General features: G+C 43.8%; 1 protein-coding gene across 5 annotated transcripts in view; it reads left to right on the top strand.

Annotated features, from left to right (window-relative positions):
• LOC143765620 (trafficking kinesin-binding protein 1-like) overlaps window positions 1–13,519 on the top strand; it is a 109,266-nt gene extending 95,747 nt beyond the window's left edge. For 3 of the 5 annotated variants that reach the window (XM_077252465.1, XM_077252464.1, XM_077252466.1), the window contains 14 exons: window positions 1,932–2,008; window positions 3,355–3,471; window positions 3,579–3,676; window positions 3,765–3,873; window positions 4,207–4,285; window positions 4,688–4,818; window positions 5,144–5,218; window positions 5,728–5,865; window positions 5,950–6,014; window positions 6,214–6,423; window positions 6,510–6,808; window positions 6,893–7,108; window positions 7,731–7,833; window positions 10,730–13,519. In XM_077252465.1, coding sequence (XP_077108580.1) covers window positions 1,932–2,008; window positions 3,355–3,471; window positions 3,579–3,676; window positions 3,765–3,873; window positions 4,207–4,285; window positions 4,688–4,818; window positions 5,144–5,218; window positions 5,728–5,865; window positions 5,950–6,014; window positions 6,214–6,423; window positions 6,510–6,808; window positions 6,893–7,108; window positions 7,731–7,833; window positions 10,730–11,198 — 2,186 coding nt within the window. In that variant the 3' untranslated portion in view covers window positions 11,199–13,519. Of the gene's footprint in view, window positions 1–1,931; window positions 2,009–3,354; window positions 3,472–3,578; window positions 3,677–3,764; window positions 3,874–4,206; window positions 4,286–4,687; window positions 4,819–5,143; window positions 5,219–5,727; window positions 5,866–5,949; window positions 6,015–6,213; window positions 6,424–6,509; window positions 6,809–6,892; window positions 7,109–7,730; window positions 7,834–8,717; window positions 8,816–10,729 lie in introns of all 5 variants that reach the window. The other 2 variants (XM_077252467.1, XM_077252468.1) reach the window with 2 other exon arrangements.
• Window positions 13,520–16,729: the final 3,210 nt, after the last annotated feature.

Here is a 16,729-nt window from a genome sequence, read left to right as displayed (position 1 = left end):
TTTGTGATTGCTAGCTCCTGGGGATAGTTGAGGGGTCTTGAGTTTGGAGACATTGGAGGTTGGTGGTGGTGCTTTGCTAGGTCTGTAAGGGTGAGCACAGTTGGTTACTCTCCTTGTTTTCTGGTGGTCTGAACCCTTTAGATAGCATCTACCCATCCCTGGTGCATGGGTGGCCTGGGAAGTCCTACTTGTCCAGAGCAGATGATTTATTGCAGGCCCCTGTGGCTTCCTGATGTGACTTGGGGAACCACAAGGCTCAGCTTGCACTAAAGGTAAGTTAAAGTGTAGATACTAAAGATCTGGAGAGTCATTAACCTCCAAGTTAGTCAAATTACAGATCACTTATTAACAAAAAGGTATCCTGGTATCCACCCCATAGTACATAATGAATTGTTAGGTCCTCAGTTAGATGATACAATCAAATCCTTAAGTCGCGGCACAGGTACATTTCCCTAAATGTCTCCAGATTGTTATAAGTCACTATTCAATGATTGATTCTTGTCTGGCTGGAAATAATCGCTAAAGACAACTTGGGTTCTGATGTTTGTTTGTTTTTCTGCTACCTTTGTCTAACTCAGGATAATATTCTTATTGTCTATGGCCCTGATTAATTTCTTAATATATCTAAATAGTGGTTTGAGTTCTCAATTTCTGATACAAAGCTCCAAATCCCCTGCATATGCCTCACGCAAAAAATTAAAAAATTCCTGCCACCTGCAGCCACCCCTAGAGGGAGCCTAGGAGACAGTTTATAGAATGAACGCCATAATAAAACAGTATCTAGAGCTCCCTCTAGTGGGGGCTGCAGGCAGCTCTATTAAACTCTACTTGTAGACCATGAACTTGGAATTCTGTATGAAAAAAAGAGAAAAAACAACAATTAAGATTTTAATTTATCTTTTATGGAGATTAATCAGCTCGTTATAAAAAGATGCTGAGCAGTAAAAGGTAGAGTCACTTAAATCATTGATAGTCTAGAACAATCTTTAATCAGTAATCATGTATATGGTGCTGAAATTAATAGTTTTGACCAATGGGAACGTGTTTTTTTTAGTCTTTATGAGTAAACCCCACTTTTATTGAAGGGAGCAACTTGTTGCCTTATGGAAATATTAACTGATGAGTGTCAGCCTTGCTGGGGGATGGAGAGGGTCATCATATCTGACCTTTCTCATAGTTTCCTAATAACATCTAATCAAGGCCTCTGTCTCCCTGAACCCCTTCTCTTATCGCTTGGTATGGACATCCAGGTAATAACATGCATTGGGCAGACCGGTTATGTGTGGCCCCCGGGCAATGCTAGTTCTTCTCTAGGAATCTCCACCTGAGCAGCAGCATAAATCACCAATCTGAAGACTGACGCTCTCCAGCTGTCGTAAAACCACAAGTCCCAGCCACTGGCATGACTGGATGGGAGTGCTGGGACTTGTAGTGTTATCGTTGCTGGAGAGCGCTCAGATCACTGCTAGGGAAAGCTCCATAGTGTGCTGTAAACTTTTTCAGCTTGGTGTAAAAGATGGCGACAACTTAGTTTTTAAAGGGTTAAAGAAATGCTGACCCCAATACTTGCCATTACTGGAATGCACAGTTAGTGTTTGCCATCAGCAAGACCCAATTACTGCCAATTAGTGTCTACGCCAATGACAAGACCCCCCAAACCCCCACCCAAGGTTATGGTTGTGCCCAGTGAGCATGCGACTTACCAGAAATGGGATATTCCAATATTATGGAGGGGGTGCATTTATTTTTATTAATCTTGAATTAAAAAGATGACTACCCTGGAGAGAGCGCTATTGTTTCAGTTACACTGACAGGGACACATAATAGTCATGGCATTAGCTTTATCTTTGCTATTATGGGAAAAAAATGTTTTAATTCTATCTACCGTATATATTTTTTTCTCCATTTTTTTTTTTTCTTTTCAATTTCAGTCCTGTGTTCTGAGCGGGTGGGCAGAGTGACCAAGACCTATCGGGACATAGACGCTGTGACCAGTCTTCTTGAGGAGGTAAGAATATAATGCTTAGGTAACGAGAGGTGCGTCACAGAAGGTTCACCACCCGGATTACAGAAGGATCGCTGAAATCCAGATCAGAGCAAATTATAGCAGATTGTGTCCGGCGTTCACTCGTCGGCATATACATAGTGCCAGAGTCTCAAACATGGAAGAATACTGGGCTGTTACGTAGGAATTAAAGTAGCCGAGTGATACAAGGAGATTTAAAGGGCTCCACAGCAAACCGTGGAATAAGGCTCCCTAAGAGCGCTGACTTCACTTGCATTGAAGGGTATAATACACCATCACTTCATAATATACAGTGGGTACGGAAAGTATTCAGACCACTTTACATTTCTCACTCTTTGTTTCATTGCAGCCATTTGATAAATTCAAAAAAGATCTTTTTTTTTTTTCTCATTAACGTACACTCTGCATACCATCTTGACTGAAAAAAAACAGAAATGTAGAAATTTTTGCAAATTTATTAAAAATGAAAAACTGAAATATCACATGGCCATCAGTATTCAGACCCTTTGCTCAGTATTGAGTAGAAGAACCCTTTTGAGCTAGTACAGTCCTGAGTCTTCTTGGGAATGATGCAACAAGTTTTTCACACCTGGATTTGGGGATCCTCTGCCATCCTTCCTAGCAGATCCTCTCCAGTTCCATCAGGTTGGATGGTGAACGTTGGTGGACAGCCATTTTCAGGTCTTTCCAGAGATGCTCAATTGGGTTTAGGTCAGTGCTCTGTCTGGGCCAGTCAAGAATGGTCACAGAGTTGTTCTGAAGCCACTCCTTTGTTATTTTAGCTGTGTGCTTAGGGTCATTGTCTTGTTGGAAGGTGAACCTTCGGCCAAGTCTGAGGTCCAAAGCACTCTGGAAGAAATTTTCATCCAGGATATCTCTGTACTTGGCCGCATTCATGTTTCCTTCAATGGCAGCCAGAGGTTTCCATCGGGCCACTCTGCCATAAAGGCCCGACTGGTGGAGGGCTGCAGTGATAGTTGATTTTATGGAACTTTCTCCCATCTCCCTACTGCATCTCTGGAGCTCAGCCACAGTGATCTTGGGGTTCTTCTTTACCTCTCACCAAGGCTCTTCTCCCATGATTGTTCTGTTTGGCTGGACGGCCAGGTCTAGGAAGACTTCTGGTGGTCCCAAACTTCTTCCATTTAAGGATTATGGAGGCCACTGTGCTCTTAAGAACCTTGAGTACTGCAGAAATTCTGTGGTAACCTTGGCCAGATCTGTGCCTTGCCACAATTCTGTCTGAGCTCCTTGGCCAGTTCCTTTTGACCTGTATTTCCTAGTTTTGTCAAAATGTAACAGTTTTCTCTTTCTTTCTTCATTTTTAGAAAGAGCGAGACCTGGAGCTGGCCGCTCGCATTGGACAGTCTCTTCTAAAACAAAATCAGGAACTGACCTCAAGAAATGATTTCTTAGAGGAACAGCTGGAGGCTGCCAAAGAGGAGGTAAAGGAAATAAAAATGTCAGTCAGGTATAACAGATCATGCATGCTTCTGATAAAAAGCTGCCATGGTTTTCTGACCTCACCTATGTTTTGTTGGTGCGGTTTCAGGTCTTTCAGCTGCGACATGACATCTCAATGCGGGAAGATCTTCTTCACCTCTATACCAGCAACTCGGACAGTGAACCGGTGTCTGTCACTGCTACCCCGTAAGGACTTTTCATTTATAAATTTTCCGGACAGGAGCACCGTCCTGCATATCAGTGTCTTCACGGGTCTCCTCTCTTTTCTTGATAGGTTGCGGAGGAATCAGTCTTCCTTTTGCCTACAACAAAGCATCCAGCTGGATACCCTGGAGCAGAAGCTGAAGAGCCTGGAAGATGAGAACCAGAAGATGCGCAGTGAGGTGAGCTGTACGGCTGGGGCAATGTTGGTGCTATGTGGGGTTGGGCAGCCTGCAGGGGCCATGTCAGCAGATCTGGATGTGTGCTCCTGGTTTGGAACATGGTACCAGTTGACTAGAGGTACTAATGTTGCATGGCGTCTGCAGCCTGTAGATGCCTTGTCAGCAGTTCTGGATATGTGCTCCTGGTTCGGAGCACGGTACCAGCTGACTAGAGGTACTATTGTTGTGTGGTTCCTGAAGGTGCTGTACATGCTGTCAGCCACAAGGAGATGCTATGTAGAAAATCTGCGACCTGTAGGTGATGTCTCACAGTTGCTATGTTTCCTTCCTCAGGCCGATCACATACTTGAAGCCACCAACGATTACGAGGATCAGGAGGGGTCCTTGATGCTGGACTGTGTCGAACAATTCTGTAAGTTTCCATAAAACATTTTAGGACACCCAGACATCAGTCCTATGTCGACTTGCCATTTATGTTACACTTTAACCACGTTCATGGTAATGTCAATAACAAAATGGCCGACTTATGACATTGTCAAATATCCACGTTCTTGTGGTGTCGCCCACACTCAGTGTAGTATCTATTCTCTTGTGTCACTAGTGCTGACACTTGACAGCTGCCTGGGACAGTGGGATTGTGGCTAAGACCCACTGCTGGAAGTATGTAATATGGGAATTTTCCCTTAAGGGGAAGGAGAGAAGTGCCGGGCCAGCATGGATTTTTACTTAGTTCCCTTGATATGCTTTGGATCTGGAGTAAGGCGGTTGCTTATTTTTTTTGCTTCAGTATAAAACCATTTTGCTCTGTTTTTAGCTGAAGCCAGCAGACAAGTGGCATTGCTGGCAGAAGAGCTGGCACGAAGAGGAGAGGATGCAGCCCGGCAGCAGGAGGAGATCAGCCAGCTCCTGGCACAGATCGTAAATCTACAGCAAAAGTGCCGCAGTGTAAGTACGATCCACTTATTGGTCTGTAAGACACAGGAATAATAGGAGACTGTATTCTGGAGCACCATTCTATAAAGGGGTATAGAAGACAAGCCGTTGCTTCCCGATGAGAGCTGGTGTTGGGAACGGGGGCAATCTTCAGGCTCCTTCACAGATTGCCACTTCCTTCCCTTCCCTGCCAAGAGACTGAAGCCCACTGATCAGTAACTTCTAGCACTTGCTAACAATATGCCTTCTAATGTTGGGAACATCCCATTTAATATAAGCTCTACCCCTTGTTGTTAGTGATTAGCTGATTTATTTATTCCTCTATCTGACTTTTTAGATCTCTGCAGAGAATGAAGAACTGCAGCAACATCTGGCAGCTGTGAAGGAGCGAGAATGCAGGCTGAAAACCGAGGCAAGTACAGCTGAATGCATGAAATCAGGCCAATGGTGTAAGGACTATTCCAGGAAAGCGTATACTGTTCAGAGAAGAACATACTAGCCCCATACTAGCCATAACCCAGTGTACTAATGCAGTGTAGTCGCTGAGTCCTTCTGGCACCCATGACAAGTGCCCAACTGCCCCACTATGCTATGACCCTGCTCGTTTGACTGTGTATTTGGTATAATTACGAAGTTGTCCCAAGTGAATAGAATGACTTATCCCACCAAAAAATCAGCTGACAGTCCGTACTGGACGGACGGTATCAGAATGTGAGGGACGCACACTAGCTATTGACAAAGTAAAAGTGCCCAGTTTTTAATGTGTTGATACATTTCCATAAGGGATGACAGAAGAACCTTACAAAGTAAAACCCTACAAAAGTTTCTCCAGAATTATTATATAGGATAGATATGTCAGATGATGTGCCATGCCCTCTTTAATCATGGGATGGTGATTTCAAAATAATTATTTTCTTGTAGCTTCAAGATCTGCAGGAGAAACACAAAGAATGCCAGGACATGTTACATGAAGCCCAGGAAGAGTTAAAGAACCAACGAAACCGAAGCCTTCCTAACAGTACCATCAGCAGATACAGCACCTTGAACATCTTTCCCCTGGTAAGCAGCAGGCGTGACCATCTACAATTTCTCAGCTTTGCAGGACCTTAATCCGAAAGTCCTAAATGTGTTTCTTCTCCATAGGATTCCTTGGCTGCGGAGATTGAAGGAACCATGAGAAAAGGCATTGATGCCTCTTCCGAGCTCAAGTACGTGCCTGACTCATTCAATAAGCGGGTCTTCTCAGAACAGTGTACAAAATATGCTGTCATTGATCCCCCACGCTTACATTGCAGCACCACTACTAGAAACACCTAGAAGACCCCTCATTTGATGTCCTTGTATGTTTACATTACAGTAAAGTCAAGAGTTTCTGATCATTGACCTCTAACCTCCTCACCTATGCAGGAGCTACAAGCGAGTGTTTGAGACAGTTAAAGCTGCCAACCAAGTGGTGAGGATCAGATCTGTACCAGGCTCTCGAGCTCCATCTCAGAGACCATCAGCTGCCCCCAGTCGTGTTGGAACTCCACCAATGAGCTTCTGTGAGTCAGAGGGTACCAGCATGGTGCTAGAAGAGGAGCAGACCCTACTACCAACAGACTCTGAGTCTTCTGTGTAAGCTACAGTTCCATAAATCTTTAAGAAATCAAGAAGTTATTTGGTCCATCACTAACTCTTCATCTAAATTGATTCATTTACAGTGTTGGAGGGAAGAAGTTGGGGACCCCTGGTACACCTGGAGGCCAGGACCTGGCTGCAGCTCTTCAGATACTCAGCGCTCAACAGGACTCTCACACCCCTGACAGCCTTTTCGAGCAGAGGGAACACAAGTTGCAACAACATGGGGAGACATCAAGTGGGTTCCTCACCCCCAATGAAAGTGTCCTGTCCACTGGCACCAATTACTCTGGCATCTCTGAGGCAACCGGCAGCTCAAGCTTCTCCTTGGGTTCAAGGTCCTACCTACCGGAGAAGTTGCAGATCGTCAAGCCTATAGAAGGTGAGAATATACCTGAGCCAATTTGTCTTATCAAATCACTCTGCAACAATGTCAAGTATGACTTACTGTATGCTTTATATCTAGGCTCGGCAACCCTGCTGCACTGGCAGAAGTTGGCTAAGCCCAATTTAGGTGGCATTCTGGATCCTCGCCCCGGTGTGCTAACCAAAGACTTCCAAGAATTAGACATTGACGTTGAAGATGTCTACAATCTCAATGACTTTGAGGAGGATGACCTGGAGCCTATAACTTTTGAAGCCTTTTCTACATCCACTCCAACCAAAAACAAACCAAATAACAGTGAGTATGGATGCAGATATTTTTCCTCACTATGGAAATGTATGGAAACCGGACACAAGTGTGAGTTTCTTTAACTCCCAGTAGGTCAGAATGGAGCGTGTCATATATGTGGTAAACTCTTTCTTACAGGGATCTATATGGCTCTTCTTTTGACTGGGGTATAGCTTTGACTCCATGGGGAAGGTGACACATATTTGGGAACTGATTTCTAAAGGCATTGACCAGTTGCAGAAAACTCCTGTCCCCAGGCAGTTTACTTTTAGAAAAGGCAAGATGTGCATTACTCACCCTCCTGTAGTCCAGCGCTGAGTCTGCTTCTGGTGTCTTGTTATTGACTGCAGCGCTGAAGTCGTGTCAACAGTGCTACAGCCAATCAGTGAGCTCAATGGCTATACTAGAACTGTTGGCACGAGCCGCTCAGAGGCACTGAGCTCCGAGATTTTTTTTTTTTGCAGCATTGTTAAAATGGCCAAATGGCGTCATTGCTGCAGACAGTAAAATACACTGGGAGCAGTGGTAGAGTCTCAGTGCTGGACCGGATGTCTCCATAGAAGTAGTGCTGCCCCTGGATGTGGCTCCCATCTTGTACGTCTGTAATACGTAGATGATTTGTATGTTTCAGTGTTCCGTTCTGCTAACAACCTCCCCCAGACTCCGTCTACCTTCACTATAACCACATGTCGCATGTCGCACCCTCTGCAGGACATTACGCGGGTCACATCCAGGTGGGTTTTTCATGGTTTGCACTTGTCTGTCTCTCCACTATTTTCATATGTCCTCTCCCTGTATGTATATGCTTAGTATGGCGGCATAGGCGCTCTATAAAAAACCTTGTGTGAGATGAGCGAAGATCTGCACACCCATGGCTGTGGATCCAGCTCATTCACTTTACGGTGTCTATTTCAACTTGGAGGCAAGAGTCTTCATAAAAGTAACAGGAAACATCATGCGATTCTGTTACTTGAAAAAAATTAACGTTAAAATTCTCTTCTTGTACTGCGCCATCACTGACCTCATACATTTGTGGATTAGGCCTCAGTGCAGAACATCATCCAATCACTGGATAATCCAATTACTATTTTTAACCATTCATTGCAGACTTGTGCCAAGTAGTGATGAGCGAACGTTCTCCGATGAGGTGTTCTCGAATAATGTGTTTGAATCCCCGCGGCTCTTAGGCAATCCCTGCATGTATTGCGACTGTGTAACCGGCGCAAGACATGCAGTCGCGGGGACTCGAAGGACACTGAAGACCCTTGTTTATCATATGTGCTGGCTTGGATAACACATCATCAGATCACGTTCGCTCATCACTAGTCCCAAGTTGAAGAAATGTCTGAGTCCCCTCTATTTAACATATGCTGTGTAATAGCCCTAAAATGGCTTCCTTCATCATAGGTCTAGCTAAGAAATGACTGATCGAAACCTCATCTCGGCACTCTCTGATATAAATCCCAATGTCATCTGCATGTTTTACACGGTTAACTTGTTCCTTTCCAGCTGCCGGTGAATGGATGCCGCATTGCCATCTGCTACATTTCTTCCTGTGCCACTCACTGTTTCCTCCCTGTCCCTCATTTATGTCCATTTTCCATCCTCACGGTTCTAGGCACTGGCACTTCAAGTCCTGGTGGAAGTTCTTTTTCCATTGCTTGACTTTCTGAGAGGCGTCTGAGTGCAGGGTCAGACAACACCGCAAAGCATCAGGTAGCCCAGTTGGCACTGACCTTCTTGTCTCTTAAGGGTGACTCAGTGACCAAACAGAACCGACGTAGTGCACGGTCCTTGTCCTATCCGATCCTGAGGACCAGTATTAATGTTCTGAATTGACACCATAAAGGATGCTTTGCATGCAACAGCTGGTAGTGTTGAAATTCCTAGGATGGATATCACCAGCGCCCGCAAGACCTCATTCACCTATAGACACCAGCTAAGGAAATGATTTATAATGGCTGGGGACACGTCTGGTCACGGAGTTATCTTGAACTAGGTTACTGCAAATTGTATGACTCCTTCTCAGGGTTCATTTGTTCTAGACAGATCATAAGTGACTGTTAAAAAGCTGTGTATCTATAGAAATCATAGGGCCCATCACAAAACTCAGCGTGGACCCAAATTTGTCTGGGGGGGGCGGATACATTTGCGTGGTGGCGGCTGACAAAGGGCCCTTTTGCCTCCATTAACCAGCATGTTTCAATATACTGGAAATGAAAAGCATGGAGTGGCATAACAGACCATGCTAGTAAGAAATCTATACGTAAAGTATGATCTAAATACAGCGGGACCTCATGGGTGACGAATGCCACTGAATAGTATCTGATTAATGTATAAGGCCCAGAGTAAACAGAGTCTTGTAGGGCTTCAGTCACAGCTTCCCTTCCCACAGTTATATGGTGAACTAGGGGCAGGTTGGTGGGCGCCATTGGAGTTGTCAGACAACTAAAACATCGGACTACACAGGTAACTTCTGGTTTTGATTGGCTAAGCCCCTTCTATACTGTTATTTATTAAAGTGATCCTCACCGGAGATAGTATGTATACTTGCCAATGAATCCCAAATGTTGGGTTTATTAATGCGTCACCCTGGTCTTCACCCAGGAATGTTCCTAAAATGAACAAAAACGCCCCCTTTTAAAATGCAAGGTTAGTGTATACCACTTCCCTCTATGGTCTGGCCCGTACTGGACTGTTGGGTAGTACGGGCATTCTGACCCAGAGGTGTATTAGTACATCCAATGGCATTAAAATCCTATATTTACTGCAGAGGCGTCACGTCTCCCCCACAACGCGTTTCACAACAAAAACTGATAAAATGAAGAAACTTGCTGAAAGCTCAGACCCATTTTAATGGTGATGGTTAGAGGAAGTCACAGGTCTGTGGGAGGAAAAGGAACATTTGGGGTAAAACAGATACTCTGTGGGATTCCGAGTGCTCGGCTTGGAGGGCTAAGCATGAGCGAGATCATCCTGTGTTCTTCAGAACCGTGCGTCATGCTCTGCCCTCAGTCCTGCACTAGGTGTAATACCAGGCATCGGTTTTGCCTAGACTGCTCCTTTAATAGAAGAACCCTGAGTTGGAGTGGCAGAAAAGGCTTTCTCTCTTTAACCCTTAACTGTTTCCATGATGTTTTTGCATGCGCTAACCCTTGCATCTGACTTCATTAACCGATTTTTCTCCTTTTGGAGGAACAGGAAAGCCTTGTGTTTATTCACTGGTCTGGGATCTTTTAAGCTTTAGCTGGGGGAAAGGGGCACTTTTTTACATTGCCTGAATGGTGAAGGCTCAGTCTAGACCACAAATTTCACCTGCAACATTGTGCCAGAATGTCAGAAGGAAATCTGAGACCAGTGAATCTAAGACAAGGGCTTGCCCCAGTGTGATACTGTGACGTTCTAGTCCACCATGGTGGCTTATGCCTCTTACTGTTAGCACACTCACGTTTTCATTTGTTTCAGGGGCCAAAATGGCCAGCACTTATAGTATAGAACAGAAGTTCTGTCTTGAGTATTAATGGTTAGAGAAGGTCATATAGGTGTCACCATGTGAAGGCACTTGGCTTATGATCAAACAATATAGACTTCCTATGTTCCTCATCATGGTTTTCTTTTGTCTTCTTCCAGTCTTCGTACAGTTCGTTCCTCATGTGGAAGCTTTGAGAGCTTGAGTTCCTTAAATCTTGAACCTCACAAAGAAGATCCAGTGGCGACCTATGTCCCACCAAGGAATGACCAGCCTGACTCTGGACGTAGTACCCCCTTGGGATTAGTTACCCTCCTTAAAGAGCGTGGCATATCTGCCTCTGCAGAACCCAGCAGCAAAACCTCAGCTGAAGCTGGAGTTCAGCCACCTGCAACCCTTGCATACCCACCTATCTTCCAGTTAGGTTGGGGTAGAACTTTAAGAAGGCTAGGCTTTGGAAGATCTGTTGTGGACAACGCTCCAGCGAATGAGACACCAAATTCTGGCACTGCACAAAAAAGTATCTTTAGTATAAACCTGGTTGAACAGTTGCGGAGACTTGGCTTGAACCAGGTGGTGGAGAGGGGTGTTGTTTCTTTCCAAAGGACAACTGAAGCCAAGAAGCCTTAAAACTGAATCTGTATCACGTGACTGACCAGAAAAACTGAAGACGTCACTTTGCACTGACTTGACTAATGGGGGGCAGGAGGAGACCGCATGGCCTTCTTCATACCTTGTTATCTTGCATGTTCTACTAGTCGCATATGGTGGTGGAAGCAGGGATTTTAGAAATGAGCACATGATGGCTGTGCAACCTCCACCGTATTACAAGAGGCATGTAGCTACCGATCTAGTAATGCAATGCTCCTTTCCAATATGCAGTTCCAGAATTATGTACACATAATGTTATGTCCATCTTGTGTCCTTATACTCTGGGTTCCAGAAGAACTTTTAATGTTCTTTTAGTGTGTCATTTTTTACCCAAGAAAGTAAACTGGGAAAAGAATGAGCTTAAGTCTTTTTAATTTCAGTGCATTGCTTATATCTGGTCTTTTTACTTTTAAAGGAACAAGTAACTGGTCCAATTCCATGTTTTGCTATATCCTGGTTGCACAGGACAAAGCTTATATTTTTATATACATAAAGAAATGTATTCTTACCAGTGGCAAATGCGAACCACCTCGCTCTCTACCTCCACCTACCAGTGAGCCTAGGTACTGCACATGCTAGAATGGAGCTGGATTTGGGATTCATTTAGGACTCCTGATAAATGGTTGTAGTACCATACACCAGGTCTGTACCCGGTCTGCCCAGGGCTGGTGAAATGTGCTGAACAGGCTGAGACTTCAATGTTCTGATGATGGAATACTCCTCTGCACTGATTGTACTTGACTTTAATAAATCGACAATGTAAATATATCAGTGGTTGTTATGATATACGGAGATGGTGTCTATCTGGAAGACAGAAGAAGAATGTTCTGCACCCCTAATTCTTGGCACGCATAAAAGATGCATCCTGCACCTCTATGAAAGACAGATACTCTATATAAGGCCTCATTCAGACGTCCATTTTTCTCGTACGAGTGTTATCCGTGGTTCTCATGGTTAGTACTCATGCGTATGACAGTCTATGAGACCATTTCCATGTCCATGATTTTTTGCGGATGGAATGGTCTGCACAAAATTTTGGAGACATGTTTGATTTTAATCTGATCAAAATCGGCAATGCAAGTCGATGGTTCTGTGAAAAAAATCAGACATCACTCAGTTGCCATCAGAGTGTGGTCTGATTTTCACAGTTTGTCAGAATGGAGAAGGTTGAGAATGTGAGTTTTTTTTTTTTTTTTTTTTATATTCTCCCATGTACGAGAAAAATTGAAGTCACTCTAATCAAAGTCTGATAAAAAAAAATCTGTCCACATCGTACATGAAAAATATTAAGGTGTGAATGAGGCCTAAAGCTTCATTCAGACGTCAACTTTTAGATGTACAAGAAAAACCGTTCAGGTTTCACCAGTGATTTTGGTTGGAGTATGGCCATCAGCTTTTTCCACTGATAAGGAGAAAATAAAAAATTTTCTCCGTCTTTTCTAATTTATCAGTGAGTGAAAAACGGACAGCAGACAGATAGCATCATAATGCTGTCAGAATTATTCACAGATCCACAAAATAAGCAACAAAATAAAAAAAAAAAAATGGTATATTTATGTATCAAAAAAACACATATTTGGTATCCCCGCATCCGGAACAACCCAACCTATAAAAAAAAATGATGAACTATGGTTTTTCATCATACCGCCCCAAAAAAATGGAACAAAACGTGATCAAAAAGTCAAATGTAAATAAAAATGTTATTGCTGAAAACAAGCCACCTAACAGCTCCGTTAGCAAAGTAATAAACAGATGTTGCAGTGCCGAGAGCTTCCTTAAAAATAAATATATATTTGATTACAATTAAAAAGAAGTCATGAGAAACAAAAAATATATGCCACTAGTGAAGGTGAGGACGTTTACACACAATCCTTTTCAATAAAGATTCCTTAATCAATGATTAATTAATCTTTTGTGAAACGCGTTTTTCCTGTAAACGTCCTCCCCACCCTTCCCTAGTGGCATATATTTGTCTCATGACTTATTTTTAATTGTAGTCAACTATATATTTTCTTAAAGAAGCTCTGGACGCTAGAACGTTTCTTGCTCTCTTGTGTATCCCCGCGACACTGCTCGCTTCCGCTCCTTGGACCTCTGACATGGGTGAGCTGACTCCTTTCACAAGTTAAAAAAAAAAAAGTTAGCGCTCTCAGAATGCAACAATGCAAAAACAAAAACGGTATTTTTTTCTATAAAATTTGTTTACTGTGTAAAACCAGCAAAACGTTAAAAAAATGTTCAAAATGTGGTATTGCTGTAATTGTCCTGACCCGAAGAATAAAGCTGCATTATTACTTTCACCCAGTGTCGGACTGGGGTGCCAAGGGCCCACCAGTAACAATGACTTTGGGGGCCCACTTTTTACCAGCATGCAAATATTATACTACCTTCGTTCACAAATTTACCTATATCTTTATATAATAATAAACTGGGCAGTTTGGTTAAAGAATGATGAGATACAGCTTTTTTCTGTACAGAGTAAATCATGTGAATTATGCCATATCCTACCCATATATTGGGTTTGGGGGCCCAGTTCTGCACAGGGGCCCACCAGGGGATTCCCCTGTTCCCCTATGGGCCAGTCCGAGCCTGCTTTCACCACACTTAGAATGGAATTAAAAAAGACAATCCTGAATTGCTGTTTTTTGTTCATTCTGCTTCCTAGAAAGCGATCAAAAAACGTTATGTGCTCAAAAATGGAACCAATTAAAACGGCCACTCATCGCGCAAAAAGTAACTGTCAGCAGAAATCTAGAAAAATGATAGCTCTCAAAGTATGATGATCCAAAACTTTATTTTGCATAAAAAGTGTCTTTTGTGTGACAGTAGCTAAACAAAAAAACTGTATAAATCTGGAATTGCTGTAATCACACCGACCCGAAGATTAAAGTCATCTTATCACTTATATAGCAAGAGGAACAAAGTAAAAAATACATAAAACCAATTCTCCTCCTGCTGTTGATTTGTTAATTCTGTCTCCCAAAGATGGCAGTAAGGCTCAGCTCACATTTATCCTGCACTCTACGCTGAGCGCTTGCACAAGGGTTTCCATGTAAATCTCTGAAATATGTGATTCAGATGGAACCCCGGGAGGAAGTTTCCCTATAATGAGGTAGATGGAGGCACTGTGGATGTCGTCTGGCCTCTGATCAGGCGGTGTTCGTCTTTTTAGGCATACATAAGTGCGGTCGGCCACAGTTTTGTGCACATCGTCCCAAATGCTATGTAAAATGTTCACAATAAAGGCTTCAACTCTATCCATATGAAAAAGGAAGTCCTCAGTTTCATCATCTGTCAATGGAAATATAGGGGGCTTCTACTTTACTGACAACACAGAGGCTCTTGAAAAGTGCTTTGGCTCCTCGCCCACCAAAACAAATTCAGCGCTTCCAAATCCAAATACCCCTCTCCCTTCTGAGCCACAGTGTACCTAAACCACATTTAGCATCCATATGTTTGGCATTTCTGTAGTGATGAGATCCCGCCTAATTTACAGGTGCGTGTCTTCAGAAGCACAAACTGGGCATAATGTACTGGGCACTACAATGTCACTGGCAAATTTAAAATGTTCACTCGGCAACATCTGCTCTTTCTGGAAAACGCCCATTAAAGGGCCACTGTCACCCCCTCCAGCCGTTATAAACTAAAAGAGCCACCTTGTGCAGCAGTAATGCTGCAGTCTAACAAGGTGGCTCTTTTAGTTTTTGATTCAGTTATTCCCTCAATAAAGCGTTTTAAAATTTGCCCTAAATACCTGTCCTTAGACCTGGAGGCGGTCTGAAGCCTCCTCTGTGAATCTCCCAACGGCCGTCACTCTTCTCTTCTGGGGATGTGGTCGCCGCCCCCTTCACGCTGTTTCTTCTTAAATCCGGCGCCTGCGCTGTGCGTGCCTGCCTGGCGCAGGCGCAGTCTTCATTGTCCTTCATAGCTCAGATCCAGGGTGCCTGACTGCGCCTGTGCGGGCAGTGCGGCCACCCTGTTGCTGAATCCCCGCCCCGCACTGTTATTCATTATGCACAGTGCGGAGCTGGTATTCCTGGGCATGCTCACTGCGCTGTTCAGACGCTCCCCCGCCTTCCAGCGTTGCCGGAATATACAGGTTTCCTTGCCAGCGTTTGGAATGAAGCAGCCGCAAATAACAACGCTGGAAGGCGTTTATCGTATAAAAGCGCCAAAACATAAAAAAATTATATAAATGAGGTATCGCTGTAATCGTACTGACCCGAAGAATAAAACTGCTTTATCCATTTTACCAAATGCGGAACGGTATAAACGCCCCCCGAAAAGAAATTCATGAATAGCTGGCTTTTGGTCATTCTGCCTCACAAAAATCGGAATAAAAAGCGATCAAAAAATGTCATGTGCCCGAAAATGTTACCAATAAAAACGTCAACTCGTCCCGCAAAAAACAAGACCTCATATGACTCACGTGACTATAGGTCTCAAAATGTGGAGACGCAAAAACTTTTTTGCTATAAAAAGCGTCTTTTAGTGTGTGACAGCTGCCAATCATAAAAATCCGCTATAAAAAAACGCTATAAAAGTAAATCAAACCCCCCTTCATCACCCCCTTAGTTAGGGAAAAATAATAAAATTAAAAAAATGTAATTATTTCCATTTTCCTGTTAGGGCTAGGGTTAGAGCTAGGGTTAGGGTTTGGGCTAGGGTTAGAGCTAGGGTTAGGGCTAGGGTTAGAGTTAGGGTTAGGGCTAGGATTAGAGCTAGGGTTAGGGTTGGGGCTAAAGTTAGGGTTGGGGCTAAAGTTAGGGTTAGGGCTAAAGTTAGGGTTGGGGCTAAAGATAGGTTTAGGGTTTGGATTACATTTATGGTTGGGATCAGGGTTGGGATTAGAGTTAGGGGTGTGTCAGGGGTAGGGGTGTGGTTAGGGTTACCATTGGGATTAGGGTTTCAGTTAGAATTGGGGAGTTTCCACTGTTTAGGCACATCAGGGGCTCTCCAAACGCGACATGGCGTCCGATCTCAATTCCAGCCAATTCTGCGTTGAAAAAGTAAAACAGTGCTCCTTCCCTTCCGAGCTCTCCAGTGCGCCCAAACAGGGGTTTACCCCAACATATGGGGTATAAGCGTACTCTGGACAAATTGGACTACAACTTTTGGGGTCCAAGTTCTCTCTTGGGAAAATAAAAATTTGGGGGGCTAAAAATCATTTTTGTGGGAAAAAAAATATTTTTTATTTTCACGGCTCTGCGTTGTAAACTGTAGTGAAACACTTGGGGGTTCAAAGTTCTCACAGCACATCTAGACAAGTTCCTTGGGAGGTCTAGTTTCCAATATGGGGTCACTTATGGGGGGTTTCTACTGTTTGGGTACATCAGGGGCTCTGCAAATGCAACGTGATGCCTGCAGACCAATCCATCTAAGTCTGCATTCCAAATGGTGCTCCTTCTCTTCCGAGCTCTGTCATGCGCCCAAACGGTGGTTCCCCCCTCAAATGGGGTATCAGCGTACTCAGGACAAATTGGACATCAACTTTTGGGGTCCAATGTCAA

This window comes from Ranitomeya variabilis, chromosome 4 (genome assembly GCF_051348905.1).
Source record: "Ranitomeya variabilis isolate aRanVar5 chromosome 4, aRanVar5.hap1, whole genome shotgun sequence".
NCBI classification, from domain to species: Eukaryota; Metazoa; Chordata; class Amphibia; order Anura; family Dendrobatidae; genus Ranitomeya; species Ranitomeya variabilis.
Note: the sequence above shows the minus strand (reverse complement) of the source record. Positions and strands in the feature narration are given on the sequence as shown.